This window comes from Aspergillus lentulus (assembly GCF_001445615.1).
Source record: "Aspergillus lentulus DNA, contig: Alt01, strain: IFM 54703, whole genome shotgun sequence".
Lineage (NCBI taxonomy): Eukaryota > Fungi > Ascomycota > Eurotiomycetes > Eurotiales > Aspergillaceae > Aspergillus > Aspergillus lentulus.
Genome location: NW_028322123.1, coordinates 307,727 through 329,247, shown reverse-complemented (window position 1 = coordinate 329,247; position 21,521 = coordinate 307,727). Strand labels below are relative to the sequence as shown.

General features: G+C 50.5%; 8 protein-coding genes across 8 annotated transcripts; 5 read left to right on the top strand and 3 right to left on the bottom strand.

Moving 5' to 3' along the window:
* Nucleotides 1-310: 310 nt before the first annotated feature.
* ubc2 (E2 ubiquitin-conjugating protein RAD6) lies at nt 311-1,064 on the top strand (the record flags this gene model as incomplete). The annotated part of the gene is made up of 4 exons (XM_033563798.1): nt 311-352; nt 510-574; nt 653-877; nt 941-1,064. The coding sequence occupies 4 exons, from the start codon at nt 311-313 to the stop codon at nt 1,062-1,064; spliced, it is 456 nt and encodes a 151-aa protein (XP_033419689.1).
* A 1,229-nt stretch (nt 1,065-2,293) lies between these two features.
* Nucleotides 2,294-4,987, top strand: ALT_0087 (putative kinesin family protein (KinA); the record flags this gene model as incomplete). Its single annotated transcript, XM_089598914.1, has 2 exons — nt 2,294-4,680; nt 4,756-4,987. 2 exons carry the CDS (start codon nt 2,294-2,296, stop codon nt 4,985-4,987), a joined length of 2,619 nt encoding a protein of 872 aa, XP_089456578.1.
* A 643-nt stretch (nt 4,988-5,630) lies between these two features.
* Nucleotides 5,631-10,049, bottom strand: ALT_0086 (uncharacterized protein AN5342; the record flags this gene model as incomplete). Its single annotated transcript, XM_089598913.1, has 5 exons — nt 5,631-7,052; nt 8,370-8,543; nt 8,605-8,900; nt 8,976-9,061; nt 9,970-10,049. 5 exons carry the CDS (start codon nt 10,047-10,049, stop codon nt 5,631-5,633), a joined length of 2,058 nt encoding a protein of 685 aa, XP_089456577.1.
* Nucleotides 10,050-10,390: 341 nt separating this feature from the next.
* Nucleotides 10,391-12,502, bottom strand: ALT_0085 (transmembrane 9 family protein; the record flags this gene model as incomplete). Its single annotated transcript, XM_033563031.2, has 4 exons — nt 10,391-10,458; nt 10,524-10,959; nt 11,010-11,347; nt 11,401-12,502. The coding sequence occupies 4 exons, from the start codon at nt 12,500-12,502 to the stop codon at nt 10,391-10,393; spliced, it is 1,944 nt and encodes a 647-aa protein (XP_033418922.2).
* Nucleotides 12,503-12,956: 454 nt separating this feature from the next.
* On the top strand, nt 12,957-14,141 carry lcp5 (small subunit rRNA maturation protein LCP5; the record flags this gene model as incomplete). The annotated part of the gene is made up of 1 exon (XM_033563032.2): nt 12,957-14,141. One exon carries the CDS (start codon nt 12,957-12,959, stop codon nt 14,139-14,141), a length of 1,185 nt encoding a protein of 394 aa, XP_033418923.2.
* A 795-nt stretch (nt 14,142-14,936) lies between these two features.
* Nucleotides 14,937-15,314, top strand: ALT_0083 (uncharacterized protein; the record flags this gene model as incomplete). The annotated part of the gene is made up of 1 exon (XM_033563033.2): nt 14,937-15,314. One exon carries the CDS (start codon nt 14,937-14,939, stop codon nt 15,312-15,314), a length of 378 nt encoding a protein of 125 aa, XP_033418924.1.
* A 670-nt stretch (nt 15,315-15,984) lies between these two features.
* On the bottom strand, nt 15,985-17,594 carry ALT_0082 (flavin-containing monooxygenase; the record flags this gene model as incomplete). Its single annotated transcript, XM_033563034.2, has 2 exons — nt 15,985-17,250; nt 17,307-17,594. 2 exons carry the CDS (start codon nt 17,592-17,594, stop codon nt 15,985-15,987), a joined length of 1,554 nt encoding a protein of 517 aa, XP_033418925.1.
* Nucleotides 17,595-19,179: 1,585 nt separating this feature from the next.
* Nucleotides 19,180-21,274, top strand: ALT_0081 (protein CSN12 homolog; the record flags this gene model as incomplete). Its single annotated transcript, XM_033563035.2, has 3 exons — nt 19,180-19,520; nt 19,650-19,980; nt 20,048-21,274. 3 exons carry the CDS (start codon nt 19,180-19,182, stop codon nt 21,272-21,274), a joined length of 1,899 nt encoding a protein of 632 aa, XP_033418926.2.
* Nucleotides 21,275-21,521: the final 247 nt, after the last annotated feature.

The following is a 21,521-nucleotide window of genomic DNA, read 5'->3' as shown; positions in this document are numbered from 1 at the left end:
AGTTTTGCCGTTCTGGGACCCGGATTGGCAAGGAACAACGGCACGTCCAGCTAAGCAAGAGGGGAATCCCGACCTTAAGAGAACCCGGTATTGGATCAACGCTTCTCCTCCCGCTCTTGTGATCGCTTCTCATCCAGAAGGATCCATATCCCGCTGGCTATCTCAACTTCTCTTGTGGCATATCCCTCTCTACCTTTTTGTATACAAATCAGGTCTCTTACTCTCCAATCTCAACAGCTCCAAGACGTGGTTTACTTGCAGTCTGTAAAGCCTATTCTGATAGCTCCTATCGGTCGTAGCACCCGCCGCCATGTCTACTTCTGCCCGCCGTCGTCTCATGCGTGACTTCAAGGTACGTTATTATTGAATACCATCGATTCCGACTCAGTTCGTTGTCACCTCTTTCTTCATATGTTTCTATTTCGTCCTTGCATATTTTTTGCTTGTTCTACCCTGTAACTCAGCTACCAGGCTATGTCTCGTGAGCTAACTCTGATTCATGATCGCAGCGCATGCAGACTGACCCTCCTGCCGGCGTCTCAGCATCTCCAGTAGCTGACAATGTCATGACCTGGTGAGTTCTTCATTCTTCTCGATTCATCCGTACATCTGAAGAATGTGGTGATGGAGTGACTGACATATCCGTCTCTAGGAATGCCGTCATCATTGGCCCCGCCGATACCCCATTCGAAGATGGTACATTCCGCTTGGTCATGCATTTCGAGGAACAATACCCCAACAAGCCGCCAGGTGTCAAGTTTATCAGCCAGATGTTCCATCCTAATGTCTATGGTACGGGGGAACTTTGCCTTGATATCTTGCAGAACCGCTGGAGCCCGACCTATGACGTGGCGGCCATCCTGACTAGTATTCAGAGGTATGTTGAATGTTATTCCAGAATATACTTGGGACAGTGATTCTAATGACATATCTTATGAAGTCTACTAAACGACCCCAACACGTCATCTCCGGCGAATGTGGAAGCATCGAACCTCTACAAAGATAATCGAAAGGAATATATCAAGCGCGTGCGTGAGACAGTCGAGAAGAGCTGGGAAGACTAGTTTACTCTCAGCAGAGGGGTGGTTGAGCTCAGTTGTCAAGCCGGTGGTTATTGTTTCTTGTTTTGGATCGGTCAACAGGAACAATGTCGTTTACCCGGGAGTTACAAGGGGACGTTAACGACTCTGACGGGTTGTTGATCTGAATGTTCTGGCCGAGTTCGTATTTGACTTCCACGTTATGTTGACGATATGCACAGCGCGGGGTTTTTGGCGCCTGGTGAATTATTTATTTTTTGCTGGTTGTGTGGATAGCTGCATTGTTTATTTCTGCCTGCATAATGCATGAGCCTTTCTTGTCTTTAAAGTCCCCCGATTCTGCAGCCTGCTCTTCCGCCTTAAAGTGAGCGTAGACATTCTTCTCTCCGTACAGGAAAATGTAGCTCTAGATAGATATAGCTGAAAGAAAAGCGTTGAGCATGTGTGGTCGAGTGGCGGCCTTTGGTGATGCGGGACGAGTGTTTCTCTAACGTTCCTAGGCCGGCGCCAAGCCACATCCTCAAACAGCTGGTGTCGAAGCATTCCTGCGACTCTAACATATTGATCCCCACGCTACTCTTCCTTGCTCGATCAGCAGTGAGTCCTAACCCACATCACAAGCTCGTGGTGGTGTGTGCGTGCGGACTTGCTTTCCTCGACCCATCCTTCTGTCACTGTTTGGGGTGAGGACATCGCGTGTTCCTGGCTGCCGTCTTGCACGTGGACCCCTGACCCAAACATCCCACCAACTCTACGCAGCTGGCCAACAGATCGAAATCCGGCTCTGAACGAAAGCCTAGAAATTACCCGCCTCCCCTCGGGGCTGTCCCTCACCTCTAGGTCTTCTTTCTGGTGGTTCTTGAGGTTTGAGTCGGAGCAAACATGGCGTGAGTATTCTATCAACTGCGGCGTGAAACAGTGCGGAGAAGACTGATGATAGCCTGGCATGACAGATCATCTGGGCCCGGCTCCAACACCATCAAGGGTTTGTATGCTCCGTCCGAATACCTGTGTTCGAAGATACTCACCGGTACTGCATAGTCGTTGCGAGATTTCGACCGCAAAACAAAGTCGAATTAGCGTCTGGAGGAGAACCGATTGTTGAGTTTGAAAATGAGCAGTCATGTAAAATCAACGTGAGTCTTCTTCCAAGGCCCAGGAAAGGCAAGGTCTGGTGGCGCATGGAGATATTAACCAGCGAGCGATAGTCCAGGGAAGGCTCAGGAGCCTTCACCTTCGATCGAGTGTTTCCCATGGACTCGAGACAAACGGACATTTTCGACTACTCGATCCGCCCTACAGTCGACGATATCCTGAACGGTTACAACGGCACGGTCTTTGCTTATGGTCAAACAGGTGCTGGAAAGTCTTACACAATGATGGGTTCCGATATCGATGACCCGGAGGGCAAGGGTATCATTCCGCGTATTGTCGAGCAGATCTTCGCAAGCATTCTCACTAGCCCGAGCAACATCGAATATACGGTCCGAGTCAGCTATATGGAAATTTACATGGAACGGATCCGCGATCTCCTGGTGCCACAGAATGATAATCTGCCTGTCCACGAAGAGAAGTCGCGTGGTGTCTACGTCAAAGGTCTGCTCGAGGTCTATGTCTCCAGTGTGCAGGAAGTCTACGAAGTGATGCGACGCGGTGGTGCGGCAAGAGCGGTGGCTGCGACCAACATGAATCAAGAATCGTCTCGGTCCCATTCGATCTTCGTCGTCACTGTCACCCAGAAGAATCTAGAGACGGGTTCCGCAAAGAGCGGCCAGCTTTTCCTGGTGGATCTCGCAGGTAGTGAAAAAGTCGGCAAGACTGGCGCCAGTGGCCAAACCCTTGAGGAGGCCAAGAAGATTAACAAGAGTTTGAGTGCTCTTGGTATGGTCATCAACGCGCTGACAGATGGCAAATCAACACACATCCCTTACCGTGACTCAAAGCTCACTCGAATTCTACAGGAGAGTTTGGGTGGTAACTCTAGGACGACCCTGATCATCAATTGCTCTCCGAGTAGCTATAACGATGCGGAAACGATCTCAACGCTGCGATTTGGTGTGCGCGCAAAGGCAATTAAGAACAAGGCGAAGGTCAATGCTGAGTTGAGCCCAGCTGAACTGAAACAACTACTTCGCAAAGCGCAGACCCAGGTCATCAACTTTGAGAACTACATTTCAGCTTTGGAGAGCGAGGTTCAAGTGTGGAGAAGCGGCGAAACAGTTCCCAAGGACCGTTGGACACCAGCCAGAGGCTCGGAAGCCGTCAACGCGGCCAAGGCTGAAGCTCGTGCAAGTGTTACGCGACCTGGCACTCCTTCTCGATTGCAAGAAACTCCGCGATCAGAGACACCACGACCCGACTCGAGATTCGGCGACCGATCTAGCACCCCCAGCCTTGTGCTCGAGAAAGATGAACGGGAGGAATTCCTACGACGGGAGAATGAGCTCCAGGATCAAATCGCCGAGAGAGAATCCCACATTGCGAATGTGGAGAGGAGCTTACGCGAAACTCGAGAGGAACTAAAGAACCTCAAGGAGAACTCAGCACGCTCTGGCAAGGACAATGAGAAACTCAGCGCGGAGGTCAACGAGCTTCGGATGCAGCTGGAGAAGGTTTCCTACGAGGGCAAGGAAGCCTCGATTACAATGGACAGCCTCCGGGAAGCTAATGCTGAGCTGACGGCGGAGCTCGATGATGTCAAGCAGCAACTCCTTGACGTGCGAATGAAGGCCAAGGAGACCAGTGCGGCACTCGATGAGAAGGAGAAGAAGAAGGCGGAGAAGATGGCGAAGATGATGGCTGGGTTCGACCTGGGAGGCGACGTTTTCTCGGACAACGAACGGAAACTCCAGGACCTTATACAGCGGGTGGATGCACTGCACAAGGTCAGCGAGGTTGGCGAGCCAGTTGCCCCTGACGACCTCCTGGAGTTACGGACCAGCCTGGTGGAGACTCAGGGATTCATTCGGCAGGCTGAGCTTACCATGAATGATCGGGGTGAATTGAGCGAGCTGCAGGACAGCCGCAGACTGGAGTTGGAGCAGAAGCTGGCCGACCTCGAGCGGGACTATGAGAGCCTTCTGGAGCGCAACCTGGGCGAAGGTGATGTCGAAGAGATCCGCGAGCGGCTGGAAAAGATCTATGTGACCCGGAAGGAGACCGAGATGCAGGCAGCGGCGGAACTCCGCAGCGAGATTGCACGCAAGGATGAGGAGCTGGCCAAGCTGCGGCAGTCCCTTGCAGATTCCCAGTCTAAGGCGTCGACAAATGGCGCCACCGGCAAGAACCTGCAGCAGCAGATCGCCGAATTCGATGCGATGAAGAAGTCCCTGATGCGCGACCTGCAGAACCGTTGCGAGCGGGTGGTGGAGCTTGAGATCTCGCTGGACGACGCTCGAGAACAATATAACAACGTTCTGCGTTCATCTAACAACCGTGCCCAGCAGAAGAAGATGGCTTTCTTGGAACGCAACCTGGAGCAACTGACTCATGTACAGCGGCAGCTGGTTGAACAGAACAGCAGCCTGAAGAAGGAGGTCGCTATTGCGGAGAGGAAGCTGATTGCCAGAAACGAACGCATTGCGAGTCTTGAAGGTCTCCTGCAAGAGAGCCAAGAGAAACTTACTCAGGCAAATCATCGGTAAGTCGCCCCCCCCAATTTAATAGCTCGGCTGTGAGCAAGAGACAGTGGCTAATATCATATCCACGCCCACAGGTTTGAGGCTCAACTCACTGCTGTTAAAGAGAGACTGGAGGCTGCGAAGCAGGGTTCGACTCGGGGTCTTCCGTCTATGGATGGCAGCGGTGGTTTCAGTTTTGGCGGCTCGAGAATCGCGAAGCCGCTCCGGGGCGGTGGTGGTGGAGGGCCAGAGAGCAGTGCTCCGGTCGCAGGAGTCCAGTCGCAGGAGAGCGGAAAGCGCACGAGCTGGTTTTTCGATCGACGATGATCCACGATTTCTCTTTTGCTGTTTGTTCTACCCTTCCTCCGAACATACCTGAATTCTTTTTTTTCCTTTCGTTTTGTGCAAACAGCTCAGCAGCCTTTGTTAAGAACCCGTTCTTATCATCTTTCTTGGTGTCTAGATATCCTGCCGCTTGTTCTGCTCTCCTATCTCTGTGATTTGGCCGATGACGAGGTCTGTTCCGCTGTGCTCACGACGTTGCCATTTTTCTGTTCCGTCTCGTTCTTGCATCGCTGGTTACACCTAGATTCCGAGCCACCGGCGAGCCTATGCGAGGAGAGGCCTCCGGTTCTCCTGATACCCTTGTATACCAGACCGATAGAAAGTACATCGGGAAAGAAAGGGGACGGTTTGGAGATGAATACATAGTAAGTAGACGAATTTCAGATGTCAATAGAAGATACGGTCTCAGTAGACGTTATTACTGCGCGAGGAGAATTCTGTGTATCCAACCTGGTTGTTTCTCAGGCCTGTAGTATCTAAGATGGATTTATGCCAATAGAGAACGCAATAAATGCATGACATGGTTGAATATATATATATATATAAATAGAAGATAAATGAACAAAATGGGTATCAATAAGATCAAACTTGCCAAACTTGCAAGACGAAGACAACACGATGGTGTCTATTCCAATAGTGTGACCCTCACGCCGTCCATGCCCATGGTCGTCACAAGCCGATCCATCAAGTTCGATGTCGGCGGCTCACGCGTCTGAGGGGAGATCAAAGACCGTACGACCAGATTCGGCTTGCGCGACTTGCCAGGGGATTTGGGCGGTGTAAGGGGCGATTCGTACTCTTCGCTTTTTGGTTCGGAGACACGGTCAGGAATTCCATCAGACAGGGTGCGGTTTTCCGCCTCAATAGCCGCGCGCTGTTTCTCATCCATAGCGAGAATCAGGTTGTTGAGGATGACTAGCGCGGAGCGAATGCCCCGGACGTAGAGGCCGGAGAAGCCATCGAAGAAAACGAAGGGGAGCGGGCCGATGAACCCCTGCTGCCCGTTCTGCCCGGCTCGAACCATCGAGACGGCGACGCCGAACTCGGTGTGGATGCCGCGCAGTGCGGCCCGCGCGGCCAGAACATCCCGCAGCAGGGCTGGTTGTAGCGAAGCTCTCTTTTTTGATGGCAGGGCGAGCAGCTCCCTGACCCGTTTCACGTACCCAGGTACCTTAGAGATCTCGCTGAAACCGCGCTCCGCGACGTCAGTATAGGCGGATGAGTCGGGCCGACGCGCATTGTCGGCGGCAATCTGCCTGTTCAGGTCCTGCCATTCCGGTGCCTGGAGAAGACATTCCTCGCCGGACAGCAGAGCGGCTGTCACCATCAGGTTCCGGTAAACGATGTACATGGCCCGCCCGAATCCGTGGAGGTGGGCCTGCGGACCGCGCAGTCGCATCATCGTCTTGATCCCGGCAGCATGTCGCAGCCAAGCGTCGGGATTTGTGCAGTTCTGTACCTCGAAGCAGGCTAAGCTAATTGCAGTGGCTAATGCCTCGTCGGACGCGGCCCTCGAGGCGTTCGATAGCATAGCTGCTAGGCCACGGAGAGACCGTGTGTACATCGCCCTTGCGGCATCCGTGTACCGCGGGTCGTTGTGCAGAGCACCAGTGTATGCGGTGGTGCAGGCGCGGAGCGCCCAGTCGAAGGGGGTGTTCATCGATCCGCGCCGGCTGTGGACATAGGCAACCCAGTTTATTGGGACGCGATTCACGGTGCACATGAAGTAGCAGGGGTACGCAGCGAGCACGTAGTCCGTGAAGACTTCGGTCTGCTGGGAGGACGCGGCCACGGCGGTCAATGAGGGCGATGCAAGCTCGTCGATCGGAGGACAAGAAATCGTCTCGGTCGCATTGGAGATGCGAGAGACGGCCTTGGTGAGGCCTTTGGATTTGTTACGAAGTTGGAATGTCGCGGAGGACGAGGATGTCAACTGGTGGCGTCTCTGCAAGGCTGGCAGTTCATCGTCGGACTCCAGGGTCGTCGTATGACCGGTGCAAAGGAGATTGAGGTCTCTGCAGCGCGAGCACGGTGCTTGACCGGCGCACTGGAGCAGGATTAGGACAAATTCAACCCAGTGACCTTAAAAGCGGCTTCCAGAAGATGAGGATCATCGCAAATCGCTTGAACCTGAACATGACATGGGAATAGCTAGCGCCCGGTCACGCTTTGAACAGAATTGGGTCATGGGGGAGACATGATAGGCAGAATTGTACAAGAATGCACAAGAACACATATAGGATCAAGCAATCATAATAATCAAGGCCATAACGTGGTGGTTGGGACTGAGTCTAAGCTGACAAGGACCTGACTAACCTGGGCTCGAGCATCGATACAATTATGACAGCCATGTGGCACCGCGGCCATGCTCGTCACCAGGACATCAAACGAAGTTCCGCAGGCTTCGTATTCGGAACACTCGGCATGAGGAGCTGCTCTGCGCGAATGCTTGATTATCGGTCTTGGGAGGGTCGTACGGGGGGTGTCAGTGTGCCAGTGTGGTCCAAGATGCCCAGCACTCCAAGGAGGAATGGGAAGAAAAAGGCTAGAGCGCCGTTTAGGAGCGGTGGATGCGCCATTTTGGAGCGGTGGAGATGGCCATCAATGAGACACTAGTGGTCAACTCCGGAGCCAAGCGACTTCGCCGTAAGAGGCTAATAAAATGAGGCGATCGAGGCAAATAAACAGAATTGCAGAACGCATTGCTCAACAGCTCACGGCTATTATTTGAGTCGAAATTATTGTTGCGATCAGAAGACTTGGGATGAGACGGTTGTATACGAAGTACACTCGATAGTTATATCCGCTTCAAAAGCATATGGCAATGTTCACTATTCTAGGCTCGCCCGCTAAAAGCACAAACCGCATCCACCGCAATAAATAACCGTCAAAACAGTCGGAGAGACCAATGGCCTCTGCTAAAATCCTGTACATGAAACGAAGAATTATCCCACGAAATCCGCCCTTGTTTCAGGGAAGACGCACGATCCAATCGTGGAAAGGAAGACGCAGCAAGCAAACCGAAAGAGAAACAAGGTAAAATCACCGAGATTTTGTCTTTTTGATTTTTTTCATGTACAGCAGAGCAGAAACAAGGAAGAAAGAAAAGTTACAAGAAAAATGAGATCTTGTCTACCAAGCCCTCGGAAAAGAGTACGTGGGCAGGCGCAAGTAAGAGATCACGGGCTGTGGGAATCCTAAAAAATATAAGCAACAAATACCGACAGAAGAACAAGAAGATAAAAAGTAGATGGAGTGAGCCATGGCCGATGAGGAGAGCCTCGAATTTGCGCCGCATTCGCCAAAGGTAAGAGGATGCACGACACCATGTGCGAGAGGACACTTCGTCCGCGCGCACTTATACCAATCCATCGTAGAGGGACAAGGCGCTGACAATGGTTTCGTCGCGTTTGCTGCCCTCCTTGAATTCTTCCATATCCAGGCTGCCGTTCTCGTCCTTGTCCATCATGCGGAAGATCTTCTTGACTCGTTTCTCTGGTGTGTCTTCGTCCTCGGGCAACTTGACCATGGAGCCGACCTGTACTCGCCCTGTTAGCTGGAGTCTGTCCGCGAGAGAGCCAGTCATTGTGAGATCGCACCATTTTGTAAATCGCCTCAACAATAGCCAGCATCTCGTCGTACGTAATCTTTCCGTCGCCATCGATGTCGTATAATTGGAATGCCCAGTCTAGCTTGTCCTCCATCTTACCCCGCGAGGTCACCGACAACGCACAGATAAACTCCTTGAAATCGATCATGCCGCTATTATCCGAGTCGAACACTCTGAATACATAATTTGCAAACGAGGAAGGATCGCCAAAGGGAAAGAATTGTCGGTAGATCTTCTGGAATTCCTCCTTTGTCAGGGTCCCCGAGGGGCAGTCCTTCAAGAAACCTACCCCGCCATGCCACGGTCAGCGCACTTGAATCTCCTCCGGCTTGGGATCGCCGCTGCTCACTCTTCACACACCTTTATACCATTGTTGCAGCTCTTTTTTATCAAAATGTGTTGCCCTCTGGAGCTCTTCGAGCTGGGAGGGGGAGAGCTTCGACTGTCTATGTGGCCAGTTGTCGTTAGCTTATATCCCTAAGCGGGGATGTTTTCCCCAACTATAACGATAATCAAGAAGAAAACAGTAATGTAGGTCCGTCGAGACGACAGACCCTAGTTTCCAAAACCATATAGTCGTCGACCCCGTGGGGAAAGCAAAGTCCATAGCTGGCGGGTTGTAACCCCGTCTCATCACTCCCCTGATGCGCGGAACGACAAACAAGCGCAGTACTCACGATTTACCCATGATCAAACAAACTTCCCACACACTATCAAAGGATAAAAAAGTAGCTCTTGGCCTTTACAAGGACAAGCGAGGCTCAGCGCTCCGAATTATTATGCGACGGCGGTGGAAAGACGGAAGCACGGAAGACGCGGGGTAAAGCGAGGTTTGCTTTGATAAGATCGTGTGCTGCTTGGCCAAGAGAGGGTGAGAGCTAAGGAGTATAGATGACTGACAGAGAGGCTAATAACGGATGATATAGGAACAAAGAACCTAGTGTAGTAATAAACTTGAAAGTTGAATGGTTCGGGTTCCAGTCGGAGAAATAGACTGTCGTAGTGTCGTAACTGGCCGTAGGTCTTCCTGATTGTAATGGAGTCAGTCAAGCCGTCAAGCGTGGGCAGTCCATCGGTCCAGAACAGGTCGTCGGCTTGGCGCGCAGACGGCAGGATGGAAGGAAGCTCCACTATGCATCATGGATTAATTCATGCAGGGTATTATTATTTTTATCATCAGAAGATATCTAGTATTATTTCTAGTTCCGATCCTCGAACCCAGGTCTTGATGGTTTCTATCTACTGTAGCTCCTGATTAGATTGACGTTCTATTAATAACACCGTGATGCGGAGAGAGAATACCCTCCAAGCTCAGACCCTGTGCGCGCTTGAACAGTCTATAATATATATCTACATTTCGTTATCGTACATCGCCTGCTCATCTCGAGTCAAATCAATAATCGCACCAACACCCCGTTGTCGTTCCTCCGCCATTGCGTCGGTGACTAAGTAAGCTTGAAGCTGACCCAAAGATATGTACAAAGTCCCGGTTGACGTCATCGGCTTAGAAGAACATGATAGTAGTGGAATATGGATGTGTAAGAACCATGGAAGCACGAAGATATCAGAAGTAAGCGTATTCATCAGACAGACTTTTTATACTTTGGAGTCCGATCATCACGTCTGGATCGTTCCATTGTACGTGTATTCAACTGTTCCGCAACGGGATCTCCCGTCCGAAGCCCGAGAACAAATGCAAGTTGTGCTGATTCACCAATTGGAAGCGCGGACTACCTGCTGATTTATGACTTCGAATGGCATAAATAATGTACGGTTTAGTCGACCTTGATCGAGCCGTAGATGCGTTGCACAAACGCCCAGCTGGCGAAGAATCCAATCGAACCTGTGCAGAATGAGTTAGGGACCACCTCAAAACCCTCCAGCCTGGCTCATGGACGAATAACATACCTGTTAAGATGAAGACCAGGAAACCAATCAAGGCAGAGTAACCCACATAGAGGACTGCCCCTGTGAGTCCACCGAAGCTCACTCGAGTGATCCAGAAAATAAAGGCATTGATAAAAACGTAGAAGCCCGTCATTCCGGCTCCAGCGAAAGCCCTCCAATGCCACCGGTAGTTTTCAGCGCACAACAAAAAGTAAACCAACAGGACCGTGGTGGCTGCAGTGGTCATGATCATGAGTCCATAACAGAGGAAGAGGAATCCGAACATGTAGTAAATCTTGCTCGTCCACAAAGAAGTCATGATGAAGTACAGCTCCACAAAGATAGCGCCAAACGGCAAGATGCCCGTAAGTAGCAAAGAAGGAATTGTCCGAAGGCTTCCAGTCATGGGAGGAACTTGTCTCGGAATTTGGTTGGTCTTCGTTGGACCTTCGATTGCCTGAAAATGCAAGTCAGCAGATGCTCGTTAGAGGCTGAGGACGAACATACTCGTTGCTTGAAACCAAGCCAGCTGCCTGCCACACTTAATGGCACACTGATGACGAACCAAATGAGGACCAGGGCAAGCATGGTTGTGAAAGGTACGGCTCCACTGGAACCCTTGGCCCAGACAAACAGGTTCAGCAGGAAAAAGGTACCAAAGATAAGCCCAGGAATCAAAACCGGAGTCAGGATGATGTTGCGCTTCCAAGCCTCGCCGCCGAATGACTTGTATACGCGAGCCGAGACATAGCCTCCGACGAAGCCAAAAAGGGTGTAGATGAGGAGGATGGCAGTGGCCAAGAAACCGCGGTTGGCTGGCGAGAGAAGACCGAAAAGCGCGAAGACTTTGACAGAATCAGCATTCGGTTCGCACAACGAGAACTTCAGATAAACCTACCAACTGTCACACCAGTCATCATGAAAAGTTGAGCCCCGTTGCCGACAAGCACACTCAGGAGCAAAGGTGACCTGGGGCATCGGAATACATCGCCATGAACAAGCTTCCAGCCGGAATCCTCTTGAATTCCGTCCTCAATGGCAGCTGACGTGCCATCCAAATCTTCGAGATTGATCATGTCCAGGCGGTTGTAACGAGCGATGTCTTTCTTGAGAGCCCTCAGAAGGATCATACTCACCATACCGACCAAGAAAACCACAAACACAGCAGAGTTGATGAGTGAAAACCAATGGATCTTCGGATCGTAAACGTGCAAGTACTTATCCCAGCGAGTAGCCCAAGGAGTGGGCGATTCGCGCCAGTACACGCCATACGTCCAAGTGACTGCTGTCTCGCCATCTTCGCTCAGAATTACAGAGGCGTCGTCTGCGCCGCACTCCACTGTTCCATCTTCAAGGACTCTGGAATCACGCCGGGACGCTGGTTGAACGAGCACACCGACAACCCGGTACTTGTCCTTGCTGCCGAACCCTACACGGTGATAGTCAATGACGATATCATAGTGGTTGTTCAGCATTGCCTGTCCATCATCATTCAGAGTGCCGAGCGCAAAACCGGGACTGTAGAACTTGGACTGGGTCACTGCGTCCAGGTTCAACTGAGCACCGGGAAGCCCGTCCACCAACCAGTTGATATTATAGCCCTGAGCTATCCTTCTGTTGACAAACTTGGCGCTTCGCGAATCGAACTTGACTTCTCCACAAACAGCCTTGCACGATTCATTCTTGCCCATAAACAACTCAAACGGCGATGTCTGGATACGATCACCGAAAAGAATGCTACCTAATGACTCGCGAACATCTTTCGGTCCATCTGCCGGACGACAAAAGTGGAATGCGGTATGATAGTAGTCGTAAGCGAAGACGGAATGCAGCTGTTCATCTTGTTGCGCTAGTCCCGGGGTAAGATGGTTGACGTAGAGCGGCACAGCTTGGCCTTCATCGTATGAGGTTGGTGCTACACCAGGAAGGTAAAAGGCGGCAGATAATGAAGGAGCTGTCAGGAGAAGAGTAGATGTCGTTAACCGTTTGTCGAGCCGCATATTGGGCGTTTCCGGAGGGAAAAGGGGACAATCAGCTCAGGTGTGTCGGTCTAGAATAAACGGGCGAAGCCTAAAGCGGATAAAGATGGCTCATAAAGTACTCGAACTGGACCATAGGTCGAACAACCCGCGCACCGTGAAGCTGAGACCCTACTCAGAAGATCATGTATGGGAAGTCGACAATAGATGAGGCCAACAGGCTGAAAGGATTACAATTGCTGTAGAAGCAGGAGAATAGGTAACAAGCAGTGGTTACTCCGTACGAGCTCTGGTTACCTGGACTTTCCGCACAGCCAGCTAATCCGCAGTCTTGGCACACGTGATGGCTGGAGAGATCCCAAGCAACAGGTTAATAATCACGTGCCGATAAGATTTGGGTGATCGAAAAATTTCCCTCAGCATATTTTACCGCACTCTAGAGAAAGACGCAAGTTATATAACTATCCACATTACAATGGCGACAGCGGCGGCTCAAACAGAACCTTCGGGTCTAGAGAATATTTCTACATTACTGGAGAATCTCACCAGTTGTTTGTCGAGCACTGGGTCGTCCCTTCCGCAAGCAAAACGAGATTCACCAACCGACGTCTCCATCGAACCTCCTCACGATGGCATATCGCTTCTTGACACCAAAAGCGACCTGTTACTATCTTACCTACACAACTTGGTTTTCCTCGTTATTTTCCAGTTGAGAGAGGTAGCCTCTGAGGAGTCGAAGGCAGAAGAGAACAGCGATGTCGGTAATGGAAACTTGTCACTGCGCGAAGAAATCGTTAAAAAGCTTACCGAGCTCCGCGTGTATTTGGACCGAGGCGTACGGCCTCTGGAGGGCCGACTGAAGTACCAGGTTGACAAAGTCATCAAGGCTGCAGAGGATGCCGACAGGGCCAAGCGCGGTGCGCAGGCTTCGACAAAGAGCAAGGCAAAGAATGCGAAATCCGATAACAACAACGAATCCGGCTCTGAAGAGAGCTCCGGCGACAGTGAGAGCGATAGTGAAGGAGAAGACGAGGAGGAAGAGGGCATTGATGAGATGGCTTACCGACCGAATATTTCTGCCTTCTCGAAGGGAATAAAGTCGGCGGCTCAGACAGAAGAGAAGGCAGACAAGAAAATGGCAGGCGACGGTATCTATCGGCCTCCGAGAATCATGCCAACTGCACTTCCCACAACCGAACGCAAAGAGCAGAGGGACCGCCGTCCACGCAGATCCAATGTCATTGACGAGTTTGTCAGTGCTGAAATGTCGGCCGCTCCCATGGCAGAGCCCAGTATCGGTAGCACGATTGTCCAAGGAGGAAGACATTCGAAGACCAGGAGGGAAAGAGAGCACGAGGCCGAACGTACTACATATGAAGAAACCAACTTCGTGCGATTGGCCAAGGAGAGCAAGAAGGAGAGAGCCAAGCGGCGCGGTCAGGGCAAGGAGAGCACTTTTGGTGGTGAAGAGTGGAGAGGTCTTACCGAGGGTGCAGACCGGATCGCAAAGCTCACGCGTAGGGCCAAAGGAAGCGGCAGCGCGCTGGAGAAGAGTCGGAAGCGAAAACTTAACGATGATGGACCACGCAGTGATGGCGCGGCAGTGGGTCAGATCTTTGAGAAGCGTCGGAAGAAGGTTGAGAGCTGGAAACGGGCTTAGATGTACATATTTTAGCATTCCGGATATGGTCCTGGAGTTTTGTTTATATGTGAGGCAACTGGCATTTCACCGATACCACCAAAAGTTGATCGATTATATATTTTGCCGCCTGTGCGAACTCTAATCAGAGCATCTTTTAAGACTAGCTCAATTCCTTGCAGCGCTGTCATTGATCTAGTAATCTCTATAAATGATTACTTCTCTATGTAAGTCAGATTTTGCGATGATAAACACATGCTGAAATGTCACCGTCTCCGAATTGCATTTTCACATGCGTCGGAAAGCGAATGACATCATCTCCATTTCGGCCTCAGGAACAGGAACAAGTTAATCAAGGAGAAGCCCATCCATCATTCGTTTTGTCCTCAATTGCTTTCCAACTTCACGCGGCAATTGAAATCACACTTCGAAGGAAGGAATTAGGAAGATGGAAAACCCAGGTTAGCGCCAAAATCCTACAATAATGGCCAATCTGATCTAATGTGACAATGCAGTGTCGGAGATCTCGACAGTTATCAAGCAGCTGATAGAGTCACCGCCATCAGTTCAGCAGGAAACAATAGAGAAATACTTCACGCCATCAGCAGCCTTTGTACATCCATTCTGCCGTGTTACGAGTTATGATGGCAGCCGTTGGTCCATCATCAAGATCTTCCAATGGTACAAAATCATGTCGCCTCGAATTGAGCACCAAATTCATTCCATAGGCAAGTGTTCATAGCTCAAGTCTCTGATCTTGCGGGTCGCTAATAATCCACAGCCTATGACGAAAGCCATCTCACTCTCTATATTACCATGTCACAGATATTTTCAATATGGGTGGTCCCATTCCACGTCTCTCCCGTCAGACTCACGACGGTCATCAACCTCACCACGGATTCTGGAGTCCAGAAGCCCTCGATGGTGAACGGGGATCATACCCTCTACTACATCGCCAAGCAAGAAGATTTGTACCAGGTCTCAGAATGGATCAAGTTTCTAGTTCCCCATGTAGGGCATCTCTTTGTTCTTGCTTTTCAATCATTTGCGACTCTCTTCTGTATGCTCGGTGTTGTCATCTTCTATCCTATCATGTGGCTGGAGGAGAGGCGGGTTATTCCTTATAAGATGTTGCGCAAGGGAAACCTTGTGTATAATATTGAGAGGAAGATACCGGAGATTAGGAAAGAGTGAGGCGGAGCTCTCGAGGAGGTCATCAAGTTTAACTTAACTCATGGTTGTGTTGGCGTTGTTTGTTTATCTCCTTCTCGAGATATCTACTCTGTCTGCCCCGTGAGCGTGAATATCGTTCGGAAATTTGTTATTAGAGCTTTAAAAGACACCGAGGGACCAGACCTCCTTTTCTCTCACAAACTGGAGTATATCTGCCTTCTGCAGATTTATCAACACCTTTCATTCTACCCGAAACCGAGAGACCTTTCAGTGGATCTGAGCTCTCTTTTGTCTAAGGCAAAACAACGGATGCAAGGGTGACAAAGAGTTATAGTTAGGACCAAGATTGGCTGCCTTAAGCGTACCTTTTAAACAAACATTGGAGCGATAATCATAACTCATGGGACATGCGACTAGCTAGTCTTCATCAATATTGGGAAGGTGTTTACGTCCTTGAGGCTCCATGGGTTTGCTTCGACCCTTGGTTTATCTCAGATTAAATGGAAGATATTGGCATAGAAAACGTGAGCGCAATTTTTTATAAGTGCTGTCTACAGGAATATCAAACATATTTTGTATAAGAACAAAGAAAGAAAATGTCATATGTATCGTGATAGAACATCTTCCGGGGCACCGTCCAGTTCAAGACTTATGCTTTGCTGCAAGATGCATTCAAAACCACACAGAGGTTTTAATGCTGCTTCCTCAACTGCTGTCGGAACGATTCTTCTTGCCTGACGACTTCCAGCGGAAGCGTACGGCCAATGCCAAAGAGCACGAATGGCGCCCACTTCCAGCGGAACGGGTTGACAAGAATTACGAAGATGTACCAGTAGATCAATTCGGCGTAAGTGAAGAAGTCAAAAGCGCCTGTCGGAGCCAGCCGTTTCATCAAGCGCGTAAAGTCGATCCAGGTCTTCATCCGACCTTCCGTTGGCCGCGATAGAGGATCAACCAGGAACATCAGCAGGAAGCGCGTGTAGATACCAATGTGCATGTTTCCCACAGTGCCGATGGCGTTGATGTAGGTGCTGTTGTTGGCGCAGATGCTCGTGTACTTTGGTGGGAAAACCTGGAGATACCAGCTGGGTGGGCCATAAGGGTCTTCGAAACAATCATTCGGCAGGAAGTTTAGCGATGGTCGCTTGAAACCCGTTGCCATGATGATCACATCTCCAGGAACAACCGATTCGTGTCCGGGACCTCCCTTGGGGACTCCTCGTGAGCGATGATTGAACATGACACCGTCCTCTGTGAGAGAGACAATGTCTCCGCGTAGCCAGCGTGCTTTACCCTGGCGGATTTGGTCAAAGAGCTCCGAATTGGCCATGGGAGTTTCGGTGTAGAGACCGCTTGACGGGGCAATGTCCTGGAGATCGCGATAGAAAAGCTTGTGTAGCAACCACTCCGGAATCCATGACAAGAATGTCTCCTGTCCAAAGATGTTCATGGCTAGCAGCGACTGGACGAATACGTTGCGCGGGATAATCCACTTATCGGACCGTGACAGCACGTCTATCTCACTCGCCTTAGACTTGACGGCAAATTCCAGCGCTTCAATGGCACTGGCGCCACCGCCAATGATGAGCACCTTCTTGCCCTCGACGTCTTTCCCGTCGAGCTCAGAAGAATGGAAAATCTTGCCTTTATAGCGGTCTTGAGCCGGAAGAGGCGGCATCTTTGGATCACCGCAAACGCCAACAGATGCGATTACGCCATCGAAGAGTCCGTACTCTTCCTCGTTGTCGTTAATGATCCATTTTCCGTCCTTTGTCTGTTTGACGGACGTAACTGGAGTGTCGAAAACGGTACGCTTCTGGAGGCCGTAGCGTTTCCACAGGTCAATGATCTGCTCGCGAATTTCCTGTTGCGAGGGATAGGCGGTGGTGTATTTCACTGATGGATGAAACCGATACATTATACTATGAACCTGCAAGGATGAGGTAGAGTTGACGCGCTAAATGAGATTGCATTAGTAAAATTTCGAATAAGTTCAAAGATAGAACAACGTACGCTCCAGATTCCTCCGAGGCCTTTATCCTTGGGACGGGCTTCAAATAATTGCACATCGAATCCATGTCCAATGCAGTGCGCCGCAGACGATACTCCAGTCAAGCCGGCACCAATGACAGCTACTCTTTTCTTGGGAAGACCATTGGCAGTTGATGCTGGAGGCGGAGGAGCGGGAGAGAAAATCCAGGTGAGGATATTCTGGAATAGCATATAGAATACACTGAACACCATGAGGAAAGGATGCGTGAAGAAGTCCACAGCCGTGGACTTGGCTTTTGATTGTGCCATAGAAGATGAACACTCGGTTGACACCTAGGAGGATTATTGCGACTTTGGATATGGCAGACAAATTATAGCAAAGGCCAACACTTAATTGCCCAGCTGAACGATGGCAGGGGGACCTCAGAGAAGAGGAAGTATGAAAAGCGAAGGTAATACGGAGTAAATTGTTTACAAGAAGGACAATAAGCGGGAAATCAGGCTTCTTTTCAATCGGATCTCAGATAGGCCTTTTCCTGGTCTGCTCTGAAGGTGGTGGTGGTGGTGTGGTTCAAGCATGACGTAGGCGAGTGGATCGTCTTCATGTGAAAGTGGACGAGGGAAAGGGATGTTTGCTGCTTCCCTGTGATTGTTCTCGTTCCACGACGCCCGGCATCAACATTTCGCAAGATATTGCAGGGGTGCGTTATTTTTATCAAGTTTGACAGCTTTTCGAAGATCCTCACCCGAGGTAGGCAAACGATGAATGTCCATCTCCGGAATACAGTGGACGACTCACCATTATAACGAGTTCACTTCACCAGATCATCATAGCACCTAAGCACCCAACTCAATGACCTAAAGCTTGTATCTTACTACATAAACGCAATCCTGAAATGGCGATATTCTGAAATATAGCAAGCAATAGATCATTGGCGAGCCTCGCTTCGAAAGAGCAGGCATCAAACATGATACCTATATCTCATAAGTATTGCCCAGGGGAGACACATGTGATCAGACCGTTGTGTATGTGGTCGAGACTCCAATGCTCTCTTTGTAGGTTATAATCATTCCGTAGGGTAGCTAGCCTCCTAGCGCCATAGTCCTTTTGTATCTCCGGGTTGATTTCCAGGATCTAGCGCAGACACTGTGAGGTGATTGGCAGGCATATTTAGTTTAAGCTTCCCCTAAGGTACATTCCTCTATTCTCCACACGAATACATCCATAGAGCCTTTAAGCCACTCAAAATATATAGGATAAAGTACCGTGTCAGCGAGCATCGGTTCCATCATATGATGTGGAATTGTAGCTCGGAGACAAGATCTTGCATGATTTCCAAAATATATATTGTGTGGAGGCTGGTTTCTCCAATCTCCTTCAAGGATTAGCCTATCATGGATGTGATTAAGGCTGTTGGACTTCGTCACGTTGTATATAGCGAATTGAATAATCTCCATCTTCAGCCTCCGAAGTGATGAGCAAGATGACAATTATCTAGATAGGTGTAGCAGATGTCACTAGACAACGTGGTGTCGTGTCGTTTCCCAAAACAAAGAGTAGAGCTAACCACAAAAGGGATTATTGGCCTGCGGTCAGTCACTTGTCTCTTCCGCCCGCCACAAAAGAGCTTAAACTCCGCAGCTTCTTCCGCTTCTTTTGCGGTTGTCAAGTCTCTCTGTCCACCCAAGATACGCTCAACCGCATTCTTTGCGCCGCTTACAATCTCAATCTCTCTCTCTATAGTGAGAACAATGCATTCTTACCGATAATTATCTACTCACCTCACAGTTCGTACGACCGCTGAGCTCCCATGACCGCCAACAACTTGAATCTATCCACCACGTTTCCGACGTAAACTATTCCTCCTATTGCTGCTTCTCGCGACTACCAACTATGACGGGCCAGGGCACTCCTGTATTGGATCGCTTCCTAGCAGGAATTGCTGATCTTGTGAAAGAGCGCGATGGAGCCAAGCTTCAGGATTTCTTGCAGATCGAACCTCCTCTTCCCGACGTGTACCGACAGATGGTGGACGAGCTGCGACAACAATACCCCAGCGGATCGCCAAAGGAAGGAAACCTGTTGCGACGATGCGAAGAGGTTGTGCCGCGCACGAAAGGAGCTAGCTCGTGGGCGGCCTTCCCTACTTTCATGAAGCTATATTTCAGCTTCCTTCGCGATGTCAACGTCGACAACCTCCTCGAGACTTATAACCTACTCAAGGGACTCCTCAAGTAAGTCGCCGCCGTGTATTTCCCGCCTCCACGATTTTCTTGTCTCGATCTCGATCAGCAGCGAGATTCTGACCGATATTTCCGCTTTCGCGACGCGGTGACTGATTTGTACCTTTTTGAACCAAACAGCCAATGCGTCATAGCTCTCGGCGACAGTCAGATGGGTGTGATAGTGCTACCGACCGTCCTCTATTTGTCCAAAGTCCTTGCAAAGTTAGCAATGGGCCTGGACCGTCGGCCGGATTTGATTGCACACTTGTTGAGGCAGGAGGGTAGTTCGAACCAGGAAGAGAGCGTTGAGAAAGTCACCCTCGTGGAGCGGTCTGCAAATGTCGTCCGTGAAGCCTTCATCAAGTGCCTTACCGATCGTAGCGGCACTCCAGGGATTCATGGAAAGCCTGAAGGCAAGCGAGTGGGCATATATCTTATGGCCAATCTGTGCTTGAAACTACTCTTTCAGGTATGCATTCATCCCCGGCATACAGTTCATCGTTATCAATTACGTATCGACTGAAACAACCATACAGTGCGGCAAGCTGCGAAACGCGGAACAAATGTTCGCCAGCATCAGTGCCCAGTCCCCGCCTCTGAAGTACTTCCCGGCTTCTCAGCGAGTCACTTATCTCTACTACCTCGGACGATATTTGTTCTCCAACAACCTCTTCTATCCGGCGCAGATTGCGCTGCAAGCTGCCTATGACCAGTGTCACCGCCAGGCTGTCGGTCAGAAACGTATGATTCTCACGTACCTTATCCCATGCAACATCATCATGGGCCGCTTTCCTTCATTGCAACTCTTGCAAAGACCAGAATGCGAAGGACTCGCCGAGCGATTCATCCCAATTTGCCAATTGATCGTTCGTGGGGACTACATTGCCTTCCGAGAGCACCTGGCAGTGGACTCGCCGACGACTGAATGGTATGCAAAGCGAGGCATCTTGCTTCCCTTGCGGAATCGATGTGAGATTTTAGTTTGGCGGTCATTAGCGCGTAAGGTGTTTATTCATGCCGGCTTCCATGGGGATCCTCAAGGGCAATCCCAGCGCGGACCGCCGCCCTATCTTTACTTGAGCAAACTGGAAACGGCTGTGCGATGGCTGCAATCGCAACATACTCAGGCATCCCTCGGAGCTATCGGAGTTATACAGCCCAGCAGAGCGCAGGACGCAAAGGCTGCTAGCAATAGCGCCGGGTCGCAGATCGTCTTTAAGGTATTGGATCCGGACTTCACTGGAGTGAGTGGCGTGGATGCCGGTGAGCTGGAGTCTGCCGCTACCTTGCAATCCAAGTATGGGGATTATCTTGCTCCAGACGGATACTTTGATGCTCTGGGCCGATGGCAAGACAATCCGACGGGCGCCTTGACGGATGGCGAAATAGATGCAGAGTACAGTCAATTTGAGCTAGATCCGTACGCTCACCATCTAGATCAAGGACACGAAAAGCCAACACCTATGATGCGCGAGCTCGAGTCCATTCTTGCATCGCTCCTGACTCAAGGTCTCATGCGCGGATACCTTACGCACAGGAACCCTCGGTTTGCGATTCCTGGTGCACGACTTCGTGGTGCCTTGCCTACTGGCTTTCCAAACGTTTGGCAAACAATCTCTGCACGGGAAGGAGAAGATGATACTGTGCCTGGATGGGTGCAGCCCCCGTCACCGATGGCATCTCAGTTTGCTGCTGCTGCTGCTGCCGGCGGCGGTGGAAGAGTCGTGAACTTGTCTGGTGCGCGCCCAGTTGGAGTTCAGTGATCCTCTGATAAGGATGGCTCCCAGGAACACCTAGCAATGAGCACGGCGAAAATTGCTGCAGAGCACAGGGTGCACGGTCGGCGTGATAGCATCTGGCGGAAGGTTCAAATGATCGCATGTGCGTTGCGCCTGCATTCCAAGATCATTATATCTTATGAAACTCGCAATGTTTGAGACAACCGGTAGGCCGCGGAATGCGACTGTTGCCGACCTACCCTGCGTTAGTCGAGCCACTACGGAGTAATTC